General features: G+C 45.1%; 8 protein-coding genes across 8 annotated transcripts; 3 read left to right on the forward strand and 5 right to left on the reverse strand.

Annotated features, from left to right (window-relative positions):
• Window positions 1–120: 120 nt before the first annotated feature.
• On the forward strand, window positions 121–765 carry SERLADRAFT_408082 (uncharacterized protein; the record flags this gene model as incomplete). Its single annotated transcript, XM_007317907.1, has 2 exons — window positions 121–216; window positions 289–765. The coding sequence occupies 2 exons, from the start codon at window positions 121–123 to the stop codon at window positions 763–765; spliced, it is 573 nt and encodes a 190-aa protein (XP_007317969.1).
• A 588-nt stretch (window positions 766–1,353) lies between these two features.
• SERLADRAFT_437570 (uncharacterized protein) lies at window positions 1,354–4,127 on the forward strand (the record flags this gene model as incomplete). Its single annotated transcript, XM_007317908.1, has 8 exons — window positions 1,354–1,444; window positions 1,517–1,696; window positions 1,756–1,761; window positions 1,821–2,752; window positions 2,802–3,155; window positions 3,456–3,494; window positions 3,544–3,744; window positions 3,792–4,127. The coding sequence occupies 8 exons, from the start codon at window positions 1,354–1,356 to the stop codon at window positions 4,125–4,127; spliced, it is 2,139 nt and encodes a 712-aa protein (XP_007317970.1).
• Window positions 4,128–11,336: 7,209 nt separating this feature from the next.
• SERLADRAFT_415252 (uncharacterized protein) lies at window positions 11,337–12,812 on the reverse strand (the record flags this gene model as incomplete). Its single annotated transcript, XM_007317909.1, has 5 exons — window positions 11,337–11,620; window positions 11,678–12,072; window positions 12,098–12,298; window positions 12,367–12,449; window positions 12,501–12,812. The coding sequence occupies 5 exons, from the start codon at window positions 12,755–12,757 to the stop codon at window positions 11,501–11,503; spliced, it is 1,056 nt and encodes a 351-aa protein (XP_007317971.1).
• A 434-nt stretch (window positions 12,813–13,246) lies between these two features.
• Window positions 13,247–13,764, reverse strand: SERLADRAFT_466552 (uncharacterized protein; the record flags this gene model as incomplete). The annotated part of the gene is made up of 3 exons (XM_007317910.1): window positions 13,247–13,290; window positions 13,406–13,547; window positions 13,612–13,764. The coding sequence occupies 3 exons, from the start codon at window positions 13,653–13,655 to the stop codon at window positions 13,267–13,269; spliced, it is 210 nt and encodes a 69-aa protein (XP_007317972.1).
• A 67-nt stretch (window positions 13,765–13,831) lies between these two features.
• On the reverse strand, window positions 13,832–15,948 carry SERLADRAFT_361287 (uncharacterized protein; the record flags this gene model as incomplete). Its single annotated transcript, XM_007317911.1, has 6 exons — window positions 13,832–14,041; window positions 14,112–14,506; window positions 14,563–14,749; window positions 14,801–14,879; window positions 14,940–15,335; window positions 15,395–15,948. 5 exons carry the CDS (start codon window positions 15,191–15,193, stop codon window positions 13,922–13,924), a joined length of 1,035 nt encoding a protein of 344 aa, XP_007317973.1.
• A 56-nt stretch (window positions 15,949–16,004) lies between these two features.
• On the forward strand, window positions 16,005–17,637 carry SERLADRAFT_466558 (uncharacterized protein; the record flags this gene model as incomplete). The annotated part of the gene is made up of 6 exons (XM_007317912.1): window positions 16,005–16,199; window positions 16,260–16,322; window positions 16,375–16,880; window positions 16,934–17,153; window positions 17,207–17,272; window positions 17,326–17,637. 6 exons carry the CDS (start codon window positions 16,023–16,025, stop codon window positions 17,494–17,496), a joined length of 1,203 nt encoding a protein of 400 aa, XP_007317974.1.
• SERLADRAFT_437574 (uncharacterized protein) lies at window positions 17,585–23,222 on the reverse strand (the record flags this gene model as incomplete). Its single annotated transcript, XM_007317913.1, has 21 exons — window positions 17,585–17,630; window positions 17,983–18,218; window positions 18,279–18,580; window positions 18,670–18,817; window positions 18,883–19,163; window positions 19,241–19,355; window positions 20,170–20,879; window positions 20,929–20,935; window positions 21,011–21,070; window positions 21,123–21,256; window positions 21,308–21,613; window positions 21,662–21,675; window positions 21,732–21,999; window positions 22,061–22,160; window positions 22,223–22,313; window positions 22,369–22,442; window positions 22,505–22,553; window positions 22,605–22,724; window positions 22,772–22,821; window positions 22,889–23,012; window positions 23,062–23,222. The coding sequence occupies 21 exons, from the start codon at window positions 23,220–23,222 to the stop codon at window positions 17,585–17,587; spliced, it is 3,396 nt and encodes a 1,131-aa protein (XP_007317975.1).
• A 50-nt stretch (window positions 23,223–23,272) lies between these two features.
• SERLADRAFT_466566 (uncharacterized protein) lies at window positions 23,273–25,277 on the reverse strand (the record flags this gene model as incomplete). Its single annotated transcript, XM_007317914.1, has 7 exons — window positions 23,273–23,596; window positions 23,648–23,849; window positions 23,911–24,530; window positions 24,582–24,697; window positions 24,750–24,839; window positions 24,898–25,087; window positions 25,138–25,277. The coding sequence occupies 6 exons, from the start codon at window positions 25,179–25,181 to the stop codon at window positions 23,674–23,676; spliced, it is 1,236 nt and encodes a 411-aa protein (XP_007317976.1).
• Between the last annotated feature and the right edge of the window lie 316 nt (window positions 25,278–25,593).

Consider the following 25,593-nt stretch of genomic DNA (forward strand, 5'->3'; position numbering starts at 1 on the left):
TCGCCAGATCCAGATCATGAACCAACCATAAAATTTGAGCCACCCTACCAGTCTCATCCTCGCTTTTATAGTCAACATTCCCGTGCTCAGCAAAAATATGAGCCTTATCCAAACATTTCCATGCACTTGATTCCCTCAATTGCAGATATTCAGTTTGCTACCAACACAATTGAATGGGGATCAAAGGCACGAATCAACCCATTACATGTTGCACAGGTACACCCTATCTTGTCTATTGTTGCTCATAAACTCACTCATTGATTAAAACAAGAAATATCTAAAGACAAGTTTCTTGCAGGTCTCTCTGCATTGTCACCAGGTGCTATCCGTCAAGCACTCTGTGCACAAAAGTTCAGCCTCGACACACTAGACGAGGAGATGAAGTGGACAAACAAGAAGGTCACAGAGTTAGAAGCAGTCAAGGATTTCCTCGAAGAAGTCCAGAAAAGCAATGCAGTTTTGTGTGCCGGCCTTTGTTCCCAAGTCAGCCTTATTGAACAGTACATGAACAACAACAATTTGGCTGTCATCACACCTCCATCTGATTGCGGTTCCAAAGGCTCTGTAGGTACATTTCAGGCTGAAATTGACAAACCTAGTAACATAGGCGACCTGGATTCTGTGGATGATTCTGACAAGAGTCCTGAACATGATCTTGGTCACGGGTTCTATGAAGTTGATGGTGCTGTGCAATTTAGGGGAGAGGATGAATGTTCCAGTGAGGAACTTGAGGAGGCCGAAGAAATAGGGGGAGGAGGAAATTAGATGCCCAACATCATGGCATCATGGCCACAATGCGGTTTCTTTTTCATACATATGACTATCTCGCTTTCATTATGTTGTATCCGGTCCTTTTGCTCTCCTCATGCCATTATCTCGTCAATTCTTTCATATTTATATTTTACCCCTATTATGCTGTAACAAACGTTCATGTATGTACGTACACAATTCTACGATTTGTTATTGGACAGTGCTTTTACAATGAGTGCCTTTGAGCGCCAACTGGTTCACTCTGTCAGGGAGCGGTTTGACTCGTGCCACAGCTGAACTCGCCTCATTAGATACATGATGACTCGACTATGATGTACTGTCTCCCAAACATGTTGACCTCCATGACCCGAGCTTCTCCCTGCCAATGGTGCTAGTAACAGGGGGATTGGACTCTGTACTGGACTTTGTGGTTGAGTACCATGCGTGATAACATGCTGGCCCCCGGCAATTTTCGGTTTGTAGTGTTCTTGTGTAGAACGGGTACGAGGGTTTTGCCTTTTTATATCATGAGGGTATTCGTGGTTTTTCCTGCAGGCTTTCTAATTTTGAACTTCATCTTCAACCAACATCTCGACCTCCATCATGTATCATGATTTCCAGGTTAACCTCAATCCCAGCCTCAATCCCACTACGCAATCACCTCAACAATCGTCATTTCAGATCGTGAACTACAGTGTGTCCTTGTAAGTGATCATTGTTTTATTAAACACCCACCAGATCAAGCTGACCACTACGCTGATACCAGGGAGGGGGGAGTTGAAGCTTTCCCACCCAATCTTGCGCAAGGAGCACCGATTGCAAATTGAGGGCGAGGGCAAGGGTGTGGGAGAGGGCGTGGAGATTTCAGTACAATGGGAAGATCTGGAGAGAATCAAGGGAGAGGTCGGTCTGGTGAGGCATCCAGGGGGTAGCAAGAAGGGGCAGGGTAAGTAAAGTTACGCTCTTCATCCGATCACATGACTGACAACAACGTCTCTTTTACAGGGAAGAGTCAGTATACCCCTTTTTTTTCCGAGCCATGCCAGCTACTGATCAATTTATGCAGGAAGGCCCAGAGCGCCGTACTCACTTAACAGCTGTTCAACTATCTCACTTACCAAGGCCAATATTTGATTCTTCGATTCATATCAGTCGCACTCTTACACCACACACAGCTACAGCTCGAGCCGACTTTTACGAGGTTCCCATCCAGTCGTCCTTTGATTTCAGCCATCCCTCTGTGGCCGACCCATGGTCTGGCAATCTTACTCAGCCGTTCAACAATGCCCGCGATTCAAGTCCCGATGCTGATGTTGAAGACTCAGTAGACTTCTACCAACATATGCAAGAAGATCAAGCCCCCGACAATCAAATCGACAAGGAGATCGAAAGCCAGATGCCAGACAGTGTGTTGGCCCCTGATTTTTCTTCCACACAACAGCATATTGTATTTGACGACCTCACATACTCAGCATCAGGACAATACAGCTATCAAAACCCGGCTATTCAACTCCCTGCACCACCCACATCATCAAATATAATTGCCTTGTCTTCGGCATCTTCTCAAGGTTGGGATTCTGCGCCTAGAGCGCCCTCATCATATATCCAGCAGCCGGTCTTGCAGCCTCTTCCTATGGCACCTCCAATGCACCTCCAACCCCCACAACCACCTGCGTATATTGCACCAGGTTCGTACATCCAGCCTCAGCGGTCTGCTTACATTGCACCTCCACCATACGTCATGGCTTCGTTGCACCCTCCCAATCCTGCCTCATCTGCGCCTGCACCTGTCCATAGCGTGCCTTTGTCACACCCTCCCAACCCTACCTCATTTGTGCCCGCTCCCATCCATGTTGCGTCCTTGTTGCATCCTCCTAACCCTGCCTCATCTGCGCCTCAACAAGCTCCCCAGCGCAACATACAATCAGGAGGACAGCCTGTTGCTTTAGGGAGGAGAGAGGGGCCTCGGAGAGGCGGCTTTGTACTCAATCAAGTCATCACGGTACATTTGTATTTATTCAGATTCTACACTAGCTAATATCTCTATCTAGGAACATGGTCCTGAAAGGGACATTGTAAACAAGTACCGCAAAAAAAATTGCGCGGCCCCACTCCCCTCAATGTCCTCATTCTCCCATGTACGAGAACACTCCGGCAGCTCTGAAAAACCCAGCACTTGCCGACAGTCAAAACGCAGGAAGAACAATACTGAAGGCTATTTCCACCTCACGTCGGCTACAGTCAAACGGGCATCCGACAGGTTACGGATACACACCATCAAAATTGAAGCCATGCCAGAGAACCAGTTTGCAGAGGCCGAAAAAGTTTTGGAGGAGGTGTTGAAGGAACTGAATAGCCCTTGTAAAGGGAATGACATGGATCACCACCCTGACGATATCAAGGAGGTAAGTGTCAGTTTTGGTGATTCTGCACCTAGTTGTGCTATCTATTTTCCCTTCTTTCTAAATCACTTTCCTCTTTATTCTTTTTGCTCTATTGTTCAGTATTCACTGAGCATTCTATGATTTCGCTTTTGTGGCTGATTTGTTTACCTTTGTTTACAAAACTTCGGACTAGTATTGCAGAGTCCAGTATTCCTATTCTTTAGTTACTCATACTGGACTCTAGGTACTGTACACATTCTGTACTCTCTGATAATACAGTTACTCATACTGAACTCTAGTTCTGTCCCTGTTAGCTCTCAGCAAGTGGCTAGACACTTCCCAGAAGTTCTCAATTTAACAGTAAGTTCATGCTATCCACTAGCTGTGGGGTTGCTAACAGATCAGATAGATCATGAACACTATGTATGGCACTCGCGGTAACTTCAAATCAAGCGCCAGTAGTATGTGCAAAGACGTGTATGGGCTTTGCCTGCCAGCCGACAATATGTGGGACATAACCGTCTCTGAGACGGAGTTCACCAAGGACCGAGTTGTGAATCTCCTCAAGAAGCCTAATCGTGCATTATTGCATGGAGGCATAGGCCATAATGTGAGTTTCCTATTCATTTAATCTCAAATTTCTGACATCATACACAGGGTAAATGTCAATACTTCCAACACCCAGCTGTTATCAATATAATCCTTGACGTTCTCTACAAGGTGAAGACAGGTCTAGGTCACATTTTTTCAAGTCAATTAGGTCCCCTTGCTGCACATGTTACAATTGCGTTGGCAGCTACAGCCTTGTATGCGGTGCTCAAGGAACTGAAGACTGGTGTTTTTGAGCCTACCGACTTCTCCGTCAACGCATTCCGTAAATTCTACAAGGAGATGTCTTCGCTGATTTTTGATACTATTTTGCAAGACAACGATCTCAAGGAGGACTACCTCGAGTTCCTCGCTTTTGTAGTTGCCCGCGGCATATTGATGTAAGTTTTTTTTTGTTGTTTATTCTCTTGTATACTTATTCATCTAATGGCCAAACAGGCGTTAATGTTTTTATGTCTCACATAGTCATGCTCTTTTGTTATCTTTCACTCTCATTCTGTTGTAGTCTTAGTTCTTGCAATATGATGTTATTTGATAGTATCTTATCAGCCTGACTTGTCTAAGATATCTAATCATTATCACAATCTTAGCCTCTGAGCAATTTTTTTTTTTTTTGGCCAACCTCTGTTCCCAAAAGGGATGTTTTATTCTTTCCTCCAATCAGAGACTTTTCCGACTTTTTACACTAGATGTTCCCTTGGTTATTTGTAAGCGAGAATTTTGTACTTTGCAGATGCGGGGCAAAAATCAAGGTCTAAGTAAAATGTGGACAGAACTAAGCCAAATTAGTAAGGACAGAAAGGCCAAAAATTGGCAATTTTGGACAGGACACTTATACCAATACACAGGGGTCCTCTATTGCACCATGAGCACACGAAGGATATGATAAGGCGTCATCTGCTGACAGATTTTCATAACTTTAAGGGCATTGTACATAGGTTCCAAACCACTGGGAAATGATATCAATGTCATCCGTTGTCAACCTGAAGCTCGGTGTTGGCGTTGTTTGTTCCTGGACCCGTAGGTTCCAGGTTTCCAAATGCCAATTGTCTGCAGTGATTTCTACGGACCTTTTTGTATTTAGTCACGCATGATTATGCCATCATCATTTTTCATTGTGAGCCCATCAGTGTTACCAGGTCCTCCCTTCATAGCTAGGCTAGTTCCTTTCAATAACAGGTGGCCTACAATGGTGAGGACAAAGCTAGATGCTATGGAGGAGCACTGTATCACAACACAATGGGATCCGCACCCGTGTACAGTGATTCTGGACCTTCTGGGCATGCAACCAATCAGTATGCTTTCCAAGTATGCCTTGGTAGCTTAGTTGGTAAAGCACCAGACCATGAAAGCTGGAGTCCCAGGTTCAAGCCCTGGCCAATGCATGTTTTCTCATACTATGAACAAATGTCATAATTTGTCACACTGGTGTGGCTACTCTTACCAAACTTTACATTTTTTTGCCACAACAATGGGAGTAGCTCACCGTACATACAACTAGCAGAGGGCAGATAAATGGTGCTACATAGTTTCCTTAACAGCATGTTTGTTGTGCATGTGAATGTAACCTGCTATACATTCAACCAGTGAGATCCAACAGAAACTTGGGGTCCAGGTCAGCCCCAGAGGGCAATGTTATCAGCAATAAAGGTCTCAATAAATGGTCTCGATATTCGCAACGTGACAAAGAAGATAAAGAAACAGCTTGCTAAGAAAGCTAGTGTTCATAATAGTAATTGCGCCGCATGAGACTGGAAGAGCTTCGTGGAGCAATTCGTGAAGGATAATTTAATTATAAATTCATGACTTGCAAGTGGCAAGGCGCTATATCTAGAAGCTTTTATTTGCATAGTGAGACCACCTCGAGTGCACATAAAATTTCTTTGTGTCAACAGTGATGATCCTACGAAGAGACTAATAAAACTAAGTGAAACTCAGCCGCTGGCCGAGAGGCTATAGAAACGACTGAGGTATTCCTATACTAAACCCCCTACTACTTATAGTCGGAGGTGCTACTCGCTACAGTATAATGACTCCTAGGAGAACAATGGTTACTCCATGGAGTGGTGGCTATGCTCCATGGAGAACAATGGCTGCTTTGGCAGAGACCGGGTTTATTCGGTTTTGTCACTCCCACTCGAGTGCAACCGTAGTCCCATAGCTTTAGAGAATTTCCAGTGTTTTTCGTGAGTGAGGGGTTTAGTGAGAATGTCTGCAACCATATCTCCTGTAGGAACGTATCTGATTACTGCCTCTCCCTTTGATACTAAGTCATCTTGGATGAAATGATATTTGCGTTGAATATGTTTTGTACGAGCACGGAACTGCTGATCTCGTGTAAGAATGATAGCTGCTTGATTGTCACAGTGCAATGTTGTAGGTCCGTTTTGAGCATGTCCAATTTCTTCAAAAAATGTCCGAAGCCATGCAAGGTGTTGTCCAGCATTGCTCAATCCAATGTACTCTGACTCCGTGGAGGATAAAGCGACCATGCTTTGTCTTTTGCTTGTCCAGGAGATTGCTCCTCGGATGGTGATAAAGACAAACCCTGATGTTGATCGAGATGTGTCTGGGTCTCCAGACCAATCTGCATCTGAATATCCATAGAATTCCATGTCCATGGAGACATCTGTGCCATCATATCGTAGTTCCATGTCCCTGGTTGCTTTCAGATATCGGAGGACACATTTTGCAGCTTCCCAATGATGGCTCCTTGGAGCTGAGCTATGCCTGCTTAGTATTCCAACAATGTAGGCAATGTCTGGGCGGGTTCCGAGCATGGCATACATGAGGGAGCCTACAATTGAGAAGTATGACACTTGACGCCCTTCAATATGCATCTCGTGTTGCACAATATCTTCCCCTGGAGCATTTGCAAGGAGTTTTGATCCATGGGCCATTGGTGTCCATACTGGTTTGCAGTTCTTCATTCCAAAACGCTCCAGGACTGTGTCAATGTATTGGCGTTGCAACAGGGATATTGTTTTGTTTGAACGATCACATTGGATTTCTATTCCGAGGATGTATATTGCTTCTCCAAGGTCCCGCATTTTGAATATGGATTCGAGTTTGGCTTTTGTGATATCCATGAATTTCCGGGATGAAGCTCCTAGGAGGAGGTCATCTACATAGACAACAACAAAGCATATTTGTTTGTTGTCCCGGAATACATAGAAACATGTTCCTGCATTTAGTCTTGTGAAACCGAGCTCCTGGAGCTTGCGATCAAAAGTTTTGTTCCATGTACGACCAGCTTGTTTTAACCCGTAGATGGATTTCTTCAATCTCCAGCAGTATCCAGGTTGGATAGGAACACCCCCTGGAGGAAGCATGTACAGTTCTTCTTCAAGTTCTTCATTGAGATAAGCTGTGGATACATCCATTTGATCAAGTTCTAGGCCGTACTTTGCTGCCAGGGCTAGAATAATTCGGATTGACTCTAAGTTTGCAACCGGAGCAAAAACCTCCTGGTAATCAACCCCCTCCCTTTGAGTAAAACCTCATGCAACAATCCGGAGTTTGTATCTCTCAATGTTTCCATTTTGATCAAACTTGATCCAGAACACAGGTTTTGATGTGATGGGTTTTACTCCCTTCGGAAGTGGAACAGTGTCATATACTGCATTAGTATTGAGACTTAGGAGTTCCTCCTCCAAGGCAGACTTCCATAATTCTCCATCCGGATGTGATAAGGCTTCCTTTAGTGTCCTTGGAAGGTCTGTGTTAGATGGACCGGTACTTGCTATTCCAGCAAAGAATGTCTCCTCTGTATCAGATGTTTCTTCATGAACCTCAGGAGTGTTAGGTTTCTCCATGGAGTTGTCATGCTGCTCTTTTCGAGACTGTTCCTCATCTAGAGTCCTTTGATAATCTCGGTTTTTGTCTGCAGGACGGGTCTGGCAACTGCTTCTGCGTACTCCTAGGACTTCAGCAGGCATGACTGCTCTTTTAGGAACTTGTGCAGGTACTCCAGGGAGTAGACACATTTGTGTATTTGTTGCCCCACTCACTCCTGAAGGTGTTGAATCACTCCTCGGAGGCATTGAATAACTCCTTGGAGGTGTTGTATGCCTTCCAGAAGCTGATCCAATGGACAGGCTGTCTAGCTGTATTCGGACTTTTTCCACATCAGCTGGCTGTATGTTGAGGGGCTGTCCTCCCACTGACTGTAACTCTACTTTGGCTTTCCGTTCTGAAGATGGCCAGTGTTCAGGTCTTGGTTGTAGAGACTGTTGTGGAGGGTGTCTTAGCTGATCAGGTGCTCCCACTGCTCTCGGAACGTCTCCACGGAGGTATTGCCCCACTGCTCTCGGAACATCTTCATGCTGATATGGTTCCATTGCTTGTGGAACATCTCCTTGAAGATGTGGTTCCATTTGCAATTCATTTGGATCTTGGATCCGAGGGTCAGGATCATCCTCCTCCAATGTTTTTTGGTCTGGATAGTGAGCATTCTCTGGAATGAGTTCCTCCCACTGATCTGTGCTAGTGTCTGTGTTCCAGGGAGCATTGTCATCCTTTTGTACCTTTCTGGATTCATTGAATATGACATGCCGACTGGAAAACACAGTCCATTTTTCAGTGTCTAGGAGTTTATAGGCTTGCTTTCCATGTGTGTAGCCAATCATTATGGCTTTGTGCCCCTTGGAGTAAAACTTCCCTTGCCTTTTGTCTTTCGGAATCAAGGCATATGCTTGGCATCCGAAAGGGCGAAACAAAGTTGGATCAACTCTCCTTTTAAACAGTATTTCATATGGGGTCTTTCCATGGAGTCCTGATGCTGGGCTGCGTGCTGTGATATATGCAGCTGTTTGCATGGCATCTACCCAAAATGACTTTGGGAGCTTGGAATCATGGAGCATAGTGGTTGCTAATGTAGCCAATGTGTGATTCATGCGTTCTGCAATGCCATTTTGTTTCGGAGTATCTGCAGCTGTAGTTTCTTGGATGACACCATCTCCTCGGAGTTGATTTTTGAATGCATTGCCAGTATATTCTCCTCCCCCATCGCTCCGGAGGAATTCTGTGTATAGTGGAGTGAAGTTTTCTTCTCCCAAATGAGTCCAGAAGAATGTTTGGACATCTTCTTTCCATTGCTTGTATCGTTCTAGTGCTTCACTTTTATGTTTTAGGAAATATATCCATGGAAATTTGGAGAAATTGTCTATAATGATAATCCAGTACCGAAAACCCTCCCTGGAAGTTGGTTTGATTGGTCCTCCAACATCTGTGTGCACAATTTGTATGGGGCGCTTGGCTCGGTTTCCTCCAGTGGACTTGAAAGGTAATTTCTTCATCTTTCCTAAAGCACAAGGTTCACAAAACTCCGGGGTTCCGGTAAGGGTGTCTATGTCCTGGAGCTGTCTTTTTGTAACCATTCGTTGCAAGCGGTCCATTCCAATGTGTCCCATTCTCCTATGCAATAAATTTACATCTACTGCTGCAAAAGCTGACTCCGGGTTGATTTCAGGTTTTGCTTGGATGTGATAAAGTTCTCGCTTGTGTAACACAGTGAGGATAAGTTCCTCCTTTTTCCGAACTTCACAAGTGTTTGACCCTGCTGGAAAAAGTGTTGATAACCCCGTTTTGGACAATTTGTGGACAGAGACAAGTGCTAACGTGAAGTTTGGCACAAGTAAGACATTTGATAGTGCAATATTGTAGTCTTTTTTGCCAACAGTTGCTTGTAGGATTACTGTTCCAATGCCAATGGCATTTACAGAGGATTCATCCCCAAAACTGATTGTCCTCGGAGGATGCAGAACATGGTATGTTCCTGGCTCAAACCAGGAGCAGTGAGAGATCATGTGGGATGTTGCTCCGGAGTCAATAATAATTGTTGTTTTGGTCTTATCGGGTTCCGACACAAGGTAAGCTTGAATGCGTTTAGCAAGGGGCTTGGAAATATGTACATGATCCAATGCAAAATGACTCTGTTCCTCCTCGGAGTCAGATCCAGATGATTGCTCCACTGTATTTTGTTAGTTTTGGTGATTCTGCACCTTTGTGCTACCTATATATTTTCATTCCTTTCTCTATCTATTCTTCTATCATTCACTATTGATTGTGTTCTCTATTATTTCGCCTTTGTGGCTGCTTTGTTTACCTTTGTTTACAAAACTTCGGACAGTACTGCAGAGTCCAATGCTTCCTATTCTCTAGTTACTCACATTGGACTCTAGGTACTGTATACCTGTCATACTCTCTAATAATAAAGTTACTCACATTGGACTCTAGTTCCAGTCCCTGATTGCTCTCAGCAAGTGGCTAGACACTTCCTTCAAGCTTTGTTCTTAATATATTTGCCTTTTCCTTCTTCCTTTGACCTTTTCCGACTGATTGAAGTGTTCGACACTCCGAGGTGTTGTGTGTTTTGGCTTTGTGGAAGTCACACCACTTCTCCTCGGATTTGAGTGCTGTTTTGGAACCTCCAGGGGCCTTCCCTGACTGTCGTGCAACTTCTGCAGTGATCTGGATCTCAACTGCATCAAAGGTAAGTTTATTTTCTTCAATCGTGTTGATTACCGATGACTGAAATATTTGCCATTCAGGAGTGCATGGGAGAGATTGGAGAAGAGCGAAGGCCATGAGTTTGGTATCAACTCCTAGTTTCATTCCGGAGAGGTGTGAATCAATTGTCCGGATTTTTACAATGTGGTCCTGGATAGGTGATGTCCCATCCCAGGACAATTTGGTAAGTTGCTGGAATGAATAGAAGGCTGAGGCAATGTTGGACGTCTGATGGAGTGAGACAAGTTTATCAAATAACTCCTTGGAGCTGGTGAGGTCTCCAGTCCTCATTAGGAGGGCATCAGAGATGTGGTCCTGGATGATTCCATGTGCCTTCTCATCCTTAAGTATCCAGGTGATCTCAGGATCCTCCGAGGAGGTAGGTTTTCCTGGTGAGGGCTTAAGCTCCTCTCCAGTAACAACCTGGAGAACTTTTTCCCGACGTAGCTTTGAGATGATCCGGAGTTTCCATATTTGAAAATTGTTGGGTCCAGTGAGAACTGAACATGCGGATGTATCGTGTGCTGTGGTCATGGTTCCGAGGTTGCTGTTTCAAATAAGAATTATTTCCTGTGTAGCTTTTGTGCACCAGGGCTCATAACCTAATAAAACTAAGTGAAACTCAGCCACTGCCCGAGAGGCTATAGAAACGACTGAGGTATTCCTATACTAAACCCCCTACTACTTATAGTCGGAGGTGCTACTCGCTACAGTATAATGACTCCTAGGAGAACAATGGTTACTCCATGGAGTGGTGGCTATGCTCCATGGAGAACAATGGCTGCTTTGGCAGAGACCAGGTTTATCCGGTTTTGTCAGAGACTGGAATTGAGAGAGGAAGTCGCTTTCAGATTGTTTGTATTCACGAGGTTTTCGGCGGATTTTACCCTGACTTGGGGTTCACATGTTCACAGCCTGGTTCAAATATCTGAACTAACGGTGAGACTAATACTAAAAAGGACATACCTTGCCATATTATGCAAACCTCAGACCTTGCTGTAAGCCGTGTGTGATATACAGAGTGGTGCTTGGAACACCTAACTGTTGTCAAGATGATGACAAAAGAGGTGGCCAGGAACATAGATCGGATATTGCGGGAGAAGCCTGCGAGAGACCGAATCACTGCAGCTTTGTACATCGTGTATTATCAGTGCTAATTTAGTTTTCGTTCTCGGGTAACAGCCTGGCCAATTGTTAAACTCGACAGATTCTAACCAGCAACGAACATATTTCTCGTGTCCTGCGTACTACGCAGTGTCCCAAGGGTGTGCGATAAGCTTCTTTCCACTTATTAAATTGTTCTTCAGTCTCTCCAAGCCGGCGACAATGCCGTTTAGACCGTCAGGTAACACCTCCACAGGGAGGGGCTGGGCAACAATTTTATTAGCGAGGGTTTTACTCAGCATTTGACCATAAACACATACCACCAACTCTGCCTCTGCAAACATTCGGGTCAGTTGACTATACATGCGTGTACCAAATTCTCTCTTTTCTGGAGGATAGAATGACCCCCACATCTTGAGGACTTGCTTGTCGTCCTCAAGCTTTGTCTGGATAGTGGGAGGGAGCGCAACTGCAATCTGTCCTCCCGAAACGAGAAGATCGTATCCAGCCTGTTGAGTCTCAGAGGTTGCCACCGCGTCAAACACTAAGTTTGTGGGGGTAGACGTGACTTTAGCGACTTCCTGAGCCAGCGAAGAAAGCGGAAGGTGGCGGTCCACAACATGTGTAGCCCCAAGAGAAGTTAATAGTGTCGTATTGTGAAGTGAGGCCGTGGTGATGATGGGAGAAAATCCGGATAGCCTTGCTACTTGGATGACTATGACACAGCACAGACGGTTAACAAAATGAAGGAGCCAATTCATTTGACAACTTGCCAAATTGCCCTACAGCAGAAGCCCCGCCCAGAACAACAATGGATCGATCTTTGTACTTGCCCCTTCCTCCTTCTTCCCAAGGAGGTGTGAACGCAAACCCGTGTGGTTTTGGCGAATAAAGTGCATCAACAGCTGTTGCGAGGCCAACTGGAATGGATGCAGCTTGGTCTAAGGAAATGTTATCAGGTACCTGTGACAAAATAAGAATCGGTATCAAATGGATGAAAATAAATAACATGCCTTGGCGGCGTGAACAGCTAGCACGATGACATATTGCTGAAAGGTCGAATGCCTGTTCGTCATGAATCCCGAGAAGAAACTGAAATATTCGATTAGAAGCATCGGCACGGTCAAGAAAATTTACACTCACACTTCATCACCTTTAACATGTTCAATAACGTTCTCACCAACGTCTTCTACAATTCCAGCACCTTCGAAACCTAGTACAGCAGGGTAGTCCTTTATCATAAAGTAACCAATTTCTTGAATTTTCCAGTCTAAGGGATTAACCGCGGTCGCCATCAGCTTGACAAGCACTTCATCGGGGCCTGGTTTCCCAATATCCCTTGTAGCAAGTTCGTACTGCCCGAATTCTTTCGGGAGCCAGAGAGCAGTTTGGGTAGGCATGTCAACGCTGTGGGTTAAAGTGAAGATTGACCAGACTGGGAACTATGCTGCACATAATGAAAAACCTGAGGGGTTTAGATGTTTATATACCATGGCTGCATCGCACTGCCTGCTTCCACATAGATACCAAGCGATGTGCTTACAAAGGTACATGCCCAAGTTGCACCAAACACCACGAGAATGGCGGAAGTAAACGAGGCGTCAAAACCGAAAAGGTAGTGTACTTGCCGCAAAGGAAAGTGGGAAGGCGATGATGATATTCCGTAAAGCACGCTCGATCTCCCCATCGAGGTATTGTATCTTTAACTCCTCGAGAATTGCGGATGAGTTTCCTCCGAGCCGATCGAACAACGCATGCAACGAATGAAAATACACAATGCGCTGCTATACTAGGATGGGTTAAGTTCCGTATCAAAGAAACCTAAGCATGTCCGCCTTTTTTGAGCCAGTGTTCTGCTGTTAGTCGAACGTGGTCCCCCTTTCGCCTGTGCATCAACACAGCAATCTTCCTATCCAGACGTCTGCAGTACTTCCTTCAAGTAAATGGAAATTCAGTTCGGATTGAAAGATAAAATGAGAACAAATTCTACCTGCGATGAATATACAATACCATCAACAGGTCCTTCCGGTCCAGGCTAACAAGCTCACCATAAATGCATCAGCCGTTGGCGCATAGCGAGGCGCAATATTGAAAAGTGGTTGAGTTTTCACCTTGCTCGTCATTCGTTTTTTCGAGTTGTTTGCTTTGGAATACCATTCATGAAGCTTCCCATTAATATCGAACCTGAATCTAAGTGTACAGGTCCCGTTATTTTAGCACTGGCACTTACAGTGATGGAATGTGGACTGATTACAGTGGAGCACCGCCAGTGTGTACACCTGCTGCTCTTGCTCGCATTTCTTATGGCAGCCGTCCTGACTGACCCACTCTATACACAGTAGTGTAGCTCTGAATCCAAACCAGTCCGGAAGAGCTGAACTCAGGTTCTCCATGCACTGGCAGAGGTCACTAGCTCTATGACCTCAATCTCGTACTGTCAAAATACGATCAATCCTTCTGGCGCCTATTCTCGTTGGTCACATGTCATACACAATCATAACGACAAAAATACATGACCTGGTATGGGTAATACAAAGTGTGCGCGACTATGTACTGGAAAGGCCTCACGCCGTCTCCTGAGGGTGAACAACTAGCTTTCTACCACTGACCAGGTTGTCCTTCAACCTTTGAAGACCAGAAACCACACCATTCAACCCTCCCGGAATAACTTCCACGGTATTGGGCTGTGTAAATAGAAGAAGAACTTCAGTATACTACCTCGAGGAAGTCATTTACTAGTAAATTCAGACGCACGATTATATCACCATCTGCCAGATATTTGGTCAAGTGACTGAACAGACCCGCTCCAAATGCCCTGTTCTGAGGAGGGTGAAGATTACCGAACACGTGAAAAATGGTCTTGTTGTCGCCCTCCTTAGCCTTGATAGAGTCCTGCAACAAAATAATGAGATGGCCACCAGGGGCGAGAATATCATATCCGATTTGTTGAGTGTCCGCTAGAGAGACACTGTCATACACGAGCTTGATAGGAGTCGAAGTGACATTGAGAACTTCGGCCGACAGAGCTGAAGGTGATAGGCCACGATCAAGAACGTGGGTTGCACCAGTTGACTTGAGAAGCGCGGTATTATGAAGGGATGCTGTGGTTATGATGGGGGAAAAACCAGATAGCTTGGCGCATTGGATCACTGAGACAGAAAATGAGTCTTCAGAGCTAACTGGAGATATTATGATTTGTACTCACCATACTGACCGACAGAAGTAGCTCCACCGATGACCAAAATCGGCTGTCCACTAAAGCTTCCCCTGCCTCCATCCCAGGGTGCTCGCAATCCAATGCCGTTCGGCGCCGGTGAGTAAAGGGATAAAGCAGTTGTAGCAATACCAACAGGGATGGTTGCTGCTTGATCAAACGATATATTGTTGGGGATCTGACAACTTTTTCATCGCTCACTCTGGGTGAACAAATGAGAAACCCCTACCTTGGCGGCTAGATCTGCTGGGACAATCACATACTGCTGGAAAGCAGCGTTCCGGTTGTCCATGGTAGCCTGGTGGAACCTGTGCGCATTCAATTCCTCAATACTTTGATAATAAGAGTCGGTGGGAACTTAACCGTACACTCTATCTCCTTTAGCGAATTGAGTGACGCCCTCCCCTACTGCTTCAACAGTTCCCGCTACTTCGTTTCCAACAATGGCGGGGTATTTTTCAACCCAGAAAGCATACGCCTGTATTTTCCAGTCGACCGGGTTCAGGCCAGCCGACTCAATTTTGACCAAAATCTCGCCAGCTTCGGGAGTAGGTATAACATGAGGCCCAACAGTGAAGGACCCTCGTTCTTCGGTAAGCCAGAGAGCGGTTTGAGAGGACATGGTGCGAGATAGGATAACTTCTTGTGGATACGATAACAGAAAGGGGTTCCATTTATATAGTCCTCCGGACCCCCATTCCCATGAGCTTCCTTAGGCAGAATGTTTATCAATCAGCATGGTAGTAAAGAAGCTGATTGTATGTCTATTGCGCCATCAGCACAAATAACAGTGAAGTGAACCGCTCCATGAAGAGAAACCCACATAGTTCTCTGACCCACCCGCAACGCGCATAGTTCCAGTTGTCTGACCCATCCACACATTTCAGACCCACTGGCAAACGGGGCTGATTTGTGTGCTGTAGACGAGAGATCGGACATCGTAGGTAGAAGTCTCGATATTCGTAACCAATTGAAGCTGGTAATGACGAATATGTTAAAAGTAGCGGCTTGCTAAGACTGCTGATACAAAGCTTCGTAATAGCCGCTTGCGTAATGTGTACAAACCTCCTTGTGTTTTAACTCTGATTTTCCACTTTCGAAAGTCGTAAAGATACATTGTTTATGACAGTCCGCTCCAGATTAGATTGAAAGATCCCATGACATCGCGCGATCCAACGAGAAGGATTTCAGATTACGATAATGAAACTATGATCGCCAAAGGGGAAACCAATTTTTTCTTTCCATAAGCCGCGTATTCAAACGAATCTGACTGCAGAAGGTTTCTTGTGTCGACAGAGACGAGTTTTCAAAAATACAGCCCTGGAATTGGTGCACGGGTTCAAAGGGAACACAGATTGTAATGACCGTAGCCACAGTGATCATGAGCGTGTATTTGCAAAGGTTTTTGGCTACCTTTAGATTTCAACAATGCCAAACAAACACCTGAGAGAATGTCAAGTGCTCCACCGCCATCGACGGCTGCTGGCTCTTCAGCAGAAGCGCAGGCGGCGGCATTCGCTGAAGACCCTCGTATATATTTCCTCAAGGAGACAGAAACTTGGAGGTATGAAGATGATGACGGAAGCGAAATGGAGTATGATGCCGTCAAGGGCACCTGGGTTCCCTTGGTAAGTAGTCAAACTCATTACCATTACCTGTGCACACCTGCACGATTCGTTCCTTTGTAGGTAGATGAAGATCTACTGAAGAAACAGCAAGCAGCCTATTCTGTGGCGGGTGTCGACGAAGCGGTGAGACATAAAGTATTATGCCCATTGGCTTCTCCTTAGTTCATCGTGGCAGACACCAGCCGCTCCCGTCCTGGCTCGTGAAAACAAGAAACGCAAAGAACCTGAAGACTACACGTCCGCTACGACCACCGCTGGACCTTCTTCCAAACGAGGCAAAAATGATAAAAAGGACAAACCTGTCAAGTCCAAAAACACTGCTGTTTATGTCACGGGGTTGCCCCTCGATGCGGAAGCGGACGAGATCATCGAACGTTTTAGCAAGTGTGGCGTGATAGAAGAAGACGACGACGGAGATCCCAAGGTGAAGCTTTATGCCAGAGAGGATGGGTCTTTCAGTGGAGAGGCTTTGGTGGTATACTTTAAGGAGGACTCTGTTATACTCGCCGTAAATCTTTTGGATGATGCAGAGTTGAGGTTTGGAGATTCCTCTTCTGTGATGAAAGTTCAAAAAGCGGAATTTGGTCACAAGAATACAAGTGGCGTTGCGAGCGGCGAATCACAACCTCGAAAGACAGTAGACAAGAAGAAGGCTTCGAGACGAATAGGGAAAATGCAAAAGTACGTGTCCTTGGAAGGTACAAATCAGTTGGATTGACCTTGAGTTATTGTAGGAAACTACTTGAATGGGACGACGAGGATGGCTTTGGACCCTCGAAAATGGAGGAAGAAAATGCTCAAGTCGTTAATAGGAATAGCCGTGTCGTCGTCTTAAAACACATGTTTACTCTGAAAGAACTTGAAAAAGACGCGTCCTTATTACTGGACTTGAAGGAGGACGTGCGAGAAGAGTGTTCGACGCTAGGAGAAGTCACGAATGTCGTCTTGTACGATGTGAGTATTCCTTATCTCTAGTTCTTTGCATTTTCTCATGTCCACATGTTCAGAAAGAGGCCGATGGTGTGATGACCGTGAAGTTCAGAGATCCTTTGAGTGCACAAGCATGTATTCTCGTAAGTAATTTATGACAATCGTCTGTTAAGTTAATTTTTATTAGTATATTTAGAAAATGAGCGGTCGCTTCTTCGATGGTCGTCGCGTTGAAGCATCACTTTACGCAGGAAAACAGAGATTCAAGCGTAGTGGAGCGTCCGATGAAATAGAAGGTGATGGTGATGAAGCTGAGAAACAGCGCCTGGATGATTTTGCCTCATGGCTCATGACAGAAGGGGATTGATTCGACTACCCGACTTGTTTATATTTTCTGTGTTATGCTACCACCCTTACGTACGGATTATATATGTGTGATTCTACACCTAGGTGAGCTAGAAATGGGTATCAGACTCTTTGAAATCATCTATGTGCAAAGCACTATGAAGCAACAAGTGAAATTAAGTAGCTAACGGCAGTGTAGTCAAAACTAGTTGAGAAGTGACATCTGAGAGAGGTCTGCCTCATTTTCGTTCCTAGATGACTCCTGACGTATGTGTTCTGATGATATACTACCACGAGCGCTGTATTCACCGGTTACGGTGTCTATGGATGTATAAATTAGTATCAGCAACTGTTATAATGAGATAAGTGGAATGACAGAAACTAGCCTTCTGGTTTTTTTCTTGGTAGCATGCCCACAACGACAGCTAACAGCCCCCATGCAAACCTATGAACGAATAGATCTTTTTTAGAAAAATCCAAAGTAGTTCTGTCTAGATTGTGCACGTACAAAAATATTGACAGAGTTGCCGAAGCAACGCTCATAAAAAGACTTCCTGGTGTCTTCAACTTGCTGGTGCTGCAGATATATTGGGTTTGGATGACAGCAGGTGGTGTCGCCGTGTCTGCGGAGGGAACGGATGTCATATTGACGTACGCGAGGGGTACAGACGCTACGAGAGCACTTTCGGCGTACGGCGCGTTAGAGGAGATGGAATGGTTGAAAGATGTGACGTTGGTAAGGATCTATTCAGAGTTGGAATATTATATTTAGCGTTTTACTCTGAAAAGCTATTAGCACTATACATTATTAGGGGTCCAATGTCCTATATCCATGCGTACGGTTGCATAGAATACTTGCGCAAGATTCTGAAGCGTATCGGTGCTGGCCTGAACAACTTCAGCATAATTGTTTGTATTTGCAACGATAGCGAGACTCGATTGTAAAATGCCATTATACCAGGCGATAGTGATATTTGGAGACTCGTGATCGCAGTCAGAACTGGTGCACTGGGGCTCGAATTGGACTGTCACTTTGTAAAGCTGATTGGGGGACGATCCGTTGACCACAACGTATTGGGTGTTAAATATGGGGCCGTAGGCGTCGTCTGCAGTTACAGAGAAGCGAGACAATCAGATATACAAATAGTTCCTACGAGTGGCTGGAAAGGAAGGAAGAAAAAGACAAGTGACTCACCCCCAAAACCGTTCATGGTGTCTAGAATAGCACGCGCTAAACTATTTTCAGAGAAAACGGATGAAGATACTGAACCAACTATAGGGTGATTGGTATATGACCATGAAGTACTGGCCTGAAACCCCAATTGCGAACAATTGACAGAAGCCTGATAGTTCAATAGTTCATTCCGATCTTTTGAGTAAATAGCAGGGGAAAGAGTGAACGGCAAACCTGAGCTGAGACAGATCGATCTCCAGGGGCAACTATAATTTGGATAGTGGAGACATCACACGCATCAAGGCGATTATTGGCATACAAAAAGTCGCCCTGTGAGCCGGTTGAATTGATGTCGAAAATGGAGTAGGGGAATGCAGAAATATTTGTGCGAATAGTATCTCCGAGCTGAAAGGAGTGCTCTTGACATCCTGAAGCAGTGGAGTTCCACGATAAAGTCCAAGGTAATTTCTGGCTGGCGATGTAATTGGACGACACCTCGGTCACAACATCATATCCTGTATAGTCGAATTGTATTGCAAAGTGATCAGTTACAAAGCCATGCTTATCCACACCCTCAATTATAACCACTCACCCACAAGAAACACGTTCAGCGCACATAAAGCACCGAATGTAATCACGCAGAAGAAAAGAATAATAGAGGTTGCATAATTCCAGCGTCGAGTATACGATCTAGTGACGAAGAATTGCTATAGAAGTTATTCAGTTACGACGCCACAACTGCTATCAGTGACAAATGGGTGAGATATCTCTAACATACAAAGCTGAATACTGGTATACCGAACGGAAATCTCATTTTGTTTAGCTGAACACCAAAGACGGGATGAAATTGGAAGGCCGCGAGGGTGTTTGCTCGAGGTATGGTACAAGGTCAACTGCACAGATCAAGGGACAAGTCTGGTGTGGTAGCAAGATGGCTACTTATTTCAAGCGACAGTGACATGATGCTACTATATCAGCAAGTAGGCGTGGAACCGCCGAAGTAACTATTTGTATTGTCAGCCTTTACTAAACAAGTAGGGATGTTCCCAGAGGAGACTGAACAGCTTACTTGGGAAAAACTGATCCCATAAGGTACCAAATCTGTCAAAGCTGATGCTCCGAGAATTGCTGGTGCGAAAAGCGCTGCTGCATTATGGAACGGGAAAACAACAAGCCTAGATCCGAGGCATACGCAACTCAAATGCTGTAAAGCATAGCGCAGGAAGACCCTCTAAAGGTATTCCTGGTTTGTACGCAGTACCGTTGGTGTTCTTTGGTGGCGTAATGCTAAGGACTGTAGTGAACGATATAAGGAAACTAGAGAAGCAATTTCATTATAAAATGGAAAATGACAGGAGATGCACGATACAAGTCCGTCCTTGCGTGATTCAATATTAAGCAATGAAATATCAGATTCTCCATCACCAACAACTGCACAATGGTTGCGCAGTAACCATTTCTAAACGCTGTGCAGCGCCATCAGATACTATACATCAACACAGCTGATGATCAGAAACTCACTTCTACGATGACAGTTTTCTTCTGTGGAACATCAACATCAGAGTTCATCCAATTAAGACCTTGATCTTGCTGTTGCCGGAAGTGGGAGCGACCACCGTGACTGATCCAACGTGCATGGTGGGGTGACGTTAGTGTATCAACGTGAGACATTGATTTGGACATTGCTGTTAGATCTTCTTCCGTCATCGAGTTGGCTAATGATTGATCCTCTGGAACAGCCGTTAAACCCCCTGGGCTCCCGGGTGGTGAGAATTGGGACGAAGATAAATCCACATTAACAGTCGGGGGTTCCAGACATGTGTCAGACTGGAGCAAAGGGCGTGTAGACGAGTCTGCAACATCGACTTCTTCTTCATCCTCTTCGTGCAGAGTTTCTTCTACGCCAAGACGCTTCAAACTAGCTTCAACTGCATCCAAACGCTCGAGGTGTTCAAGGACAGTGACACCAGTCGTGCCGGGGTGAACCTTTTGGAACTTGGCAGAGAAAGGTACAGGTCGTGAGGCTTCAGCCGATCCCCGGCGAACAGGAGGCGGGAAATCGCTTGAGTAGCTTTGACTGCGAGCGCGACGAGGCAGCGGCATTGTGCTGATTGATGGTCGCGGAGAAGCAGTTAATGGCCCTACACCAGCAGGACGTGGTATTTCTTCCATTACCTCTATTTCATCGTCCCATACAAGAGCTTTGGTCCTTCGCGTCAGCTCAAGAGGTCCTAATCAACGTAAATTCGTGTTTTGTCACCAATAAAACCAGCAGCTTACCCTCGTCCTAGACGAAGTCACAGATAGAATGGGTGAGATATGAAGAGCGTGACGGCGTGAAGGCAAAAGGTTGTTAACTCACTGCATGTTTCAAGGATTCGACTATGTTATAGGCTTGACCCTTAATGACTGCCAATTGTCTCTAAAAGAACACTTTCTAGGCAATAAACGAATGAATCAGGGATATGACTGACTCTGAACATCTTCGGGTGGAAATCCGGGTCCACAGCAAAGAGCTTTCGAAGCTGAAATGTCGTTTCCTCCCACCATATTTTCGACGTGAGTAATGGCAAGAAGTGATTTCGTGTCTGCTGACTAAACGGCCTCCCTATCAAACTCACAGGAAGATAAAGCCAGCCATAAGTATAGGATCGCCAACCGTGAGGGTGTTCATGCGGGAATGACAACGAGTTGTCTATAGCAGCGATGTGGATATGGGGGTGGCGAGTATGATCGGGTTGTGAAGAGCTACTCGGGGACACGGAAGGTAAGAAGGGATCGATAGAAGTTGGTCCTAGTTGGGAGGTACTAGGCGCCGGAGTGCGCTGCATCTGGCTCGATATTGTCATCTGAGGATGAGCTGAACGAGATGGTGCTACATCGACAAGAGATTTCTCGTGGTCACCCTCACAGTACTTGATCATATAATTATCAGCACCACGATCTGTGTTGAGCATTAGATAATCTAAATGTGTGTCAGATGATTTCAAATGAAAATATATTTGGAGAATACCCAGAATGACGAGCCTGCCAATGAATTCACAGTGAGCAAAGAGACATTGGTGAAGGAAGATGAGACGTACTTCTCCAACTCTTCTCGGAAGCTTTGCTGCAGAGCTCGAGACCAGTAGAAAGGGCGACCAGATTCACCATCTTCCGTAACATCAAATAGGACTCTTTCATCCTCAGGGTCTTCTTCCAGCTCATCCTCTTCACCGGTCTTACCACAGATGATTTTGAATGCGCCTAAAAGTTTCTTCGTAGTATAACCCTTACGATGCGTGGAGTCGTCGAAGGTATCGGCGATGGACCTTCCGGGCCAAGGGTGCTTTCTAAGAAAGTCGGAAGCATCTTACAAAAAAATTGTCAGTGTCAAAAGTGTACTTGGACCAGTAAAGCAGCTGACACTAACCCGAGTAACCATGCAGGAAGTACTGCATGCTTCCTATTTTCTCGGGTAAAGGTTTTCCTTTCTTCGCCGCATTCCTATCAAGCCAGTCGTAGAAAAATGCCTGAAAAGACACGTCATTGGCATGATAAGTCAGATTCGATATAAGTAATAGAATTATCGCACTGGGCTTGACAAGGATACGAGTTGAGTGCGAGGCACAATATTTAAATCTAGTCGTTCGTCTAATAAGGAACCAGCAGCCTCGGATATATAACTTATACAAATACGTGAGCTCCAGTCCAAACAGAAGTATGCATGAATAAACTGACCTCAGATTAGGAATGAGACAGCTTCGGCCAAATGGGATAATCCACCGAAATTGACGATGTATCCATTTGGTGGTCTATAAACAACGAGATCAATCGTAGGTCATTTAATTAACAGTACGGCGCGGAACCCACGCACCTTGGGATTCAGTCGACCGTAAGGCTCTTCGTCTTTGGGTTTAAATACACTACAATATTGTTTTAGCACAAGACATTCATCAGAAATTAAGCAGACTTACGCTACAGTTTGCACCCTGCCTTCGACTTTAGCACGTGCAAAGTAAGATCCAGATGACCCTTTAACGATCATTTTTGGATGTATGCCAGCAGCAATAGCATTTCGAACGGACTGTGCCAGGCTACCCATTATGAGCCACGAAAATAACTCCCAGAAGGCAGAGCTCACTTGTCAAAGACTGCCTGTGTCATGGGAGGCTTGTGATCCAATGTCTTGACCTAATCGGCATGAGTAGTCAGATCACTGTCATTTTGATGGCATGATGAACTTCAGACGTCAACTCACGGGGCGGTCGCTAGTGGATATAACTATCGCATGCGGTTCGAAAACACTCTGCCATATCTCTTTGCGCGAATAGTCCTCCACTTTCTTCTTCCTCTTTACCTTCTGGGCAATGGATTCCGTCCATCTACGCAAGGCTCAGAATGGAAAGCTGCATGGCAAAGCATAGTACTAACCTTTTGAAGGCACTATCCAATTTGCTTAAATCAATGTGCCCCGGACGGTGAGGACGACGCGATTCATGTGGAGCTGGCTTGGCAAAGGACTCCTGGCCTTCAATATACGTCTCCTCGTCACCACTTTGAGGTAAAGGCTCATAGCCAGTAGAACTAGGCATGACTGGGTGGTTCAGGTACAAGACTTGGATAGAAATACGCTGCCAGGATGTCGAACAGTAACAAGAATGGGTTTCTTGGGCTGTGTGCACGCAGTAAGACACGGTAACCGCATTCTACGAGCCACGCAAGCACGTGTAAAGTTGCATAACGTTATGCTCTACTTCTAAGCCGAATTGATCAGGGGTGCAACCATGTATGGTATCAAAGTAAAATATGACAGAGTGCGGAAGTATTTATTGTACGAATATACTGTAAGGAATAGTTTGATTATTGGGGGAATATCTAGAAACCTATGGTAGCTAACAAACTTCTCAGGTGGGTGTGAATCAAGGTTTCGGTCACTTGACTATAGACCATTGACATAGCATTTCTTCTACTGTAAAGGTTAGGTCGTGAAAGCTCATATATTCACAACGCGACTTACACCGTGTTGCTGGCGTTATGTGACTTTTACGGAGGAGAGAGGGAAGTACCAGTCGACGTTTGTGCCGTTCCACTATGCATATCCTTCTCCGAAAATGGAAGAAGCGTAGCATCGGCTAGACACGGAGCTTTGAAGATAGAACGATCCATAACTGCCGGTATTGTTTTGAAAAAAATCACAATCCACAAGATGAAGACGATGACTGTCGAAGAAAAGCCGTCAGACTGATTTGTAGAAATTGGGAAACCAATGGAATAACTCACTCGACCAAATGGTACCAAAAACGAGGAAGAAATCGCTGTTGAGTACTTTTCCTAGTTGCACCGAAAGGAGAGCATATACGGCGTTTGGGAACACGAGACCCCAATATGCAATGGAGAATGGGATCATTTTCTCCTTCCTTACTATGTTAAGGATAGAAAGTATCGCAATCAAGATCCAACATATACCCATCGACCACAAAGCGTAGGCCCCACAGAAGCAAACAGCATATATCATCTGTCCCGCGAGTGCTGACGAAGGGAAGTTACCATTCAGATGTAATGGTAAAAGTTCTGACAAGTCTTGGCCGTTCACGAGAAGAGAATAACCGCCTTGTCCGAGAGGACCGAGAACGACGAAAGCTGACAAGATAAGGTTGACTTCCGGGGGTCCATTGGTGATAAGGCGTGTTAGGTAAACCGTGATCATCATCATCGCCAGACTGAGACCAATGATAACCATAGTAAAAGAAATACTCGTGGTGAGGAGGGCTATAGTCGTTGTATGTGGCTTTATGGCTGCAGATAGGAGACCACCAGTTGACGACGCGACTATGAGGGTTACAACTGGAAGTAACCAGATCGCAGACATTTTGGGTATAGCATGATCATGTTTAATCATCCTTTAGAGCAGGTGAGATTTGTGAGGAGATGGAACCCGCAATGAAACGTACATTGTATAAACCATTCCAAAGGCAACAGCAAATGATATTACTGAATCAAGCCACCACAATCCCCACAATGTGTATAAAAACCCGGTCCCGGCAAAACCCCATTCTTGGTTTGCAACCTGAACATGACATCAGATGCAGCTCAATAAATACATCTGTGCATATACTCACTAAAGCAACGTTGATGAGGGTAGCAGCACCCATGGGAAAAGCACCTATAAACAGGCTCTGCGCAGGATGCCGAAGCATAATTGGCCAGAGCTACGAGAGAAAAGCAATTAAACTAACATATCCGCCAGACGCGAAATATATTGCAGACCTCAGGAAACAAAATATAGCGAGCAATTGTAGCAGCGCATATAACCACGAAGAGGAAAAGGTTCAAGAAAAAGACGAGTAGGGTAACGATTTTAATGGGCAGACTTCCAGAACCATAGGGGAATGAGTGTACGAGAGCTGAAACAGCACCAGTACCCATGATTACTGTATGCCATGCAGGAGTAAAGTGACTGAAAGCTAGGTGAGAGCCATGACCCACGACGCGAAAAGAAATACATACCGAATACACTCTTTCCAACTCTTCCGCGGTGAGGTAGTTGCCATGATGGTCAAGATGGTAAAAGTCAAAGTTAAATGGGCACCTTTCGACGAAGCTCCGGAGATAGAACAATGCAAACCAGCTAGAGAATGGAATGACTCGACTGAAAACCCATGGCTGCGCTGTCCTATATATGCAGTCTACGAATTCCGAATTATTGTTGATCACTGTTGCCCGTAATATCCGAATCTACGTTGAGCTCCGCATCGACCGCGTGCAGTCATGAAGCACTGTATAACGTTGAAAGTGGATGGTGAATCTATTGTTATGATATCCGCGTTGCTTTCTTGTACGACGGAAGGATAAAAGGTATTCGTGGAGGTGAATGAACCTTTGAAATGCGAGTTGTGGCGTATGGACAAGAAACGACATATTGCCATAATAGGAGATTCCCTAGGCGAATTCCGAATAAAGTTA

The sequence above is a fragment of the Serpula lacrymans genome (genome assembly GCF_000218685.1).
Source record: "Serpula lacrymans var. lacrymans S7.9 unplaced genomic scaffold SERLAscaffold_6, whole genome shotgun sequence".
Taxonomy (NCBI): domain Eukaryota; kingdom Fungi; phylum Basidiomycota; class Agaricomycetes; order Boletales; family Serpulaceae; genus Serpula; species Serpula lacrymans.